The following is a 2,171-nucleotide window of genomic DNA, read 5'->3' as shown; positions in this document are numbered from 1 at the left end:
GGGTCACCCTGGTACTCGATTTCGATGTTGTACGGTATGCCCACAAGATTTCGAGCAAGATTTCCTTCCAATTTCCCTTTGAATCTGTCAATCTCTTTTTTAGGTTTTAGAGTATAGTTTTGTTCATCGATTCCGCTTGCCCGTTCCCACTAGGGTGGTAAGGCGTTTATAATATGTTCTTAATCTTGTGGTCTTTGAAAAACTTACTTACTTTGCTGCAGATGAATTATTTTCTGTTGTAGCAAGCGATCTCGATTGGTATCCCAAATCCACATATTATGTGGTCCCAGATGAAGTCGATGAATTCCTTCTCCCGGACTTTCTCATATGCTTAAGCCTCGACCCATTTGAAAAAATAATCAGTCATGAGCAGTATGTATTGGGCTTTACCGGGTGCCCATGGCAGAGGACTGACGATGTCTATCCTTCACTTCTTAAATGGCCACGACGACAGTACCAGGTGGAGCATCTCTCCCGGTTGATGAATCATTGGGGCGTGTCTTTGGCATTCGTTGCATTTTTGTATAAAGTCTTTTGCATCCTTTTCCATTTCATTCCAATAGTAACCGGCTCTATAAGCTTTCGAACCAAGGATTCTGCCCCCGAATGGTTCCCGAAAATGCCCTCGTGAACTTCCCTCATGGCTTATTTGGTCTCTCCCAGACCTAAGCATCTAGCCAGCGGGTCGAGGAAGGACCTTCTGAACAATTCCCTTCGACTAAACTAAACCTGGCAGCTTTGGCAAGCAGGGCTTTCGATTCCTTGGGATCTGATGACAATTTTCCTATCTTCGGGTAGTCTATGTATTTGTTTCTCCAATCCCAAGTTAAACTTGTCGAGTTTACTTCAATGTAACCTTCTTCTACTACCGAATTCATCAAATGCACTACTGCCCCCGAGTTGAACTCATCGGAGTCGACAGACGACCCCAAGTTGGGCAGTGCATCAGCCTCGTTGTTTTGATCTCGAGGTACGTGTTGCAGAATCCATTTCTTGAATTGGTGTAGGGTTACTTGCAATTTGACCAAGTATCTCTGCATCCTTTCCTCTTTTACTTCGAACGTTTCATTGACTTGATTTATGTCGATGAGGGAGTCACATTTGGCTTCGATCACTTCGGCCCAAAGGCTCTTAGCCAGTTCCAGACCTGCAATCATAGCTTCATAATCGGCTTCATTGTTAGTCAATTTTACAATTCTAATAGATTGTCTAATTATCCTACCCACAGGAGGTTTTAGTATGATACCGAGCCCGGACCCCTTCGCATTGGATGCACCATTCATGAATAGGGTCCAGATCCCTGAATTAGCCCCCGAAGTGAGCATCAGTTCCTTTTCGACTTCAGGTATCAAGGCCGATGTAAAGTCGGCCACAAAGTCTGCTAAAATCTGAGACTTTATGACAGTCCAGGGTTTGCACTCGATATTATACATGTTGATCTCTACGGCCCATTTGGCCAGTTGGCTTGAGAGCTCGGGCTTATGCATGACATTCCTCAATGGGTAAGAGGTCACGACATATAAAGGGTGGCATTGAAAGTATGATTTTAGTTTCCTATAAGCGCTTAGTAAGGCGAGTGCTAACTTTTCTAGATGAGGATACCTTGTTTCGGCATCGTCTAGGGTTCTACTAACATAATAAATAGAAAATTGTGTACCTTCTTCCTACCGGACTAGGACACCACTTACCGCCACCTCGGAAACTGCCAAGTAAAGGTACAATTGTTCGTCTGCCTTTGGAGTGTGTAGCAAAAGGGGGCTCGATAGGTACTGCTTGAGTTCTTTCAAAGCTTGCTGGCATTCCGGGGTCCAAGAAAAATTGTTCTTCTTTTTAAATAGTGAGAAGAACCAATGGCTCTTATCCGAGGATTGTGAGATGAACCGGCACAACGTAGCTATCCGCCCAGTCAGTATTTGAATCGCCTTGATGTTATCTATTACGTGATGTCCTCTATGGCCATTATTTTGTCGGGGTTGATCTATATCCCTTGATTAGATACCATGAACCCAGGATATTTTCCTGAACCGGTCCCAAATGCATACTTCTCCGGGTTTAGCTTCATGTTGTACTTCCTTAATATGTTGAAGGTTTCCTGCAAATGTTTCAAATGCTCCTCTACTCGCAGGGACTTGACCAACATATCATCAATATAAACTTCCATTGACTTTCCT

General features: G+C 43.8%; 1 protein-coding gene across 1 annotated transcript; it reads right to left on the bottom strand.

The window, feature by feature from the left end:
* Nucleotides 1–665: 665 nt before the first annotated feature.
* On the bottom strand, nt 666–1,433 carry LOC138906171 (uncharacterized). Its single transcript, XM_070194696.1, has one exon. It carries the CDS (start codon nt 1,431–1,433, stop codon nt 666–668), a length of 768 nt encoding a protein of 255 aa, XP_070050797.1.
* Nucleotides 1,434–2,171: the final 738 nt, after the last annotated feature.

The sequence above is a fragment of the Nicotiana tomentosiformis genome, chromosome 2 (genome assembly GCF_000390325.3).
Source record: "Nicotiana tomentosiformis chromosome 2, ASM39032v3, whole genome shotgun sequence".
Classification (NCBI taxonomy): domain Eukaryota; kingdom Viridiplantae; phylum Streptophyta; class Magnoliopsida; order Solanales; family Solanaceae; genus Nicotiana; species Nicotiana tomentosiformis.
The sequence above is the reverse complement of the archived record's forward strand: the minus strand, read 5'-3'. Positions and strand labels throughout refer to the sequence as shown.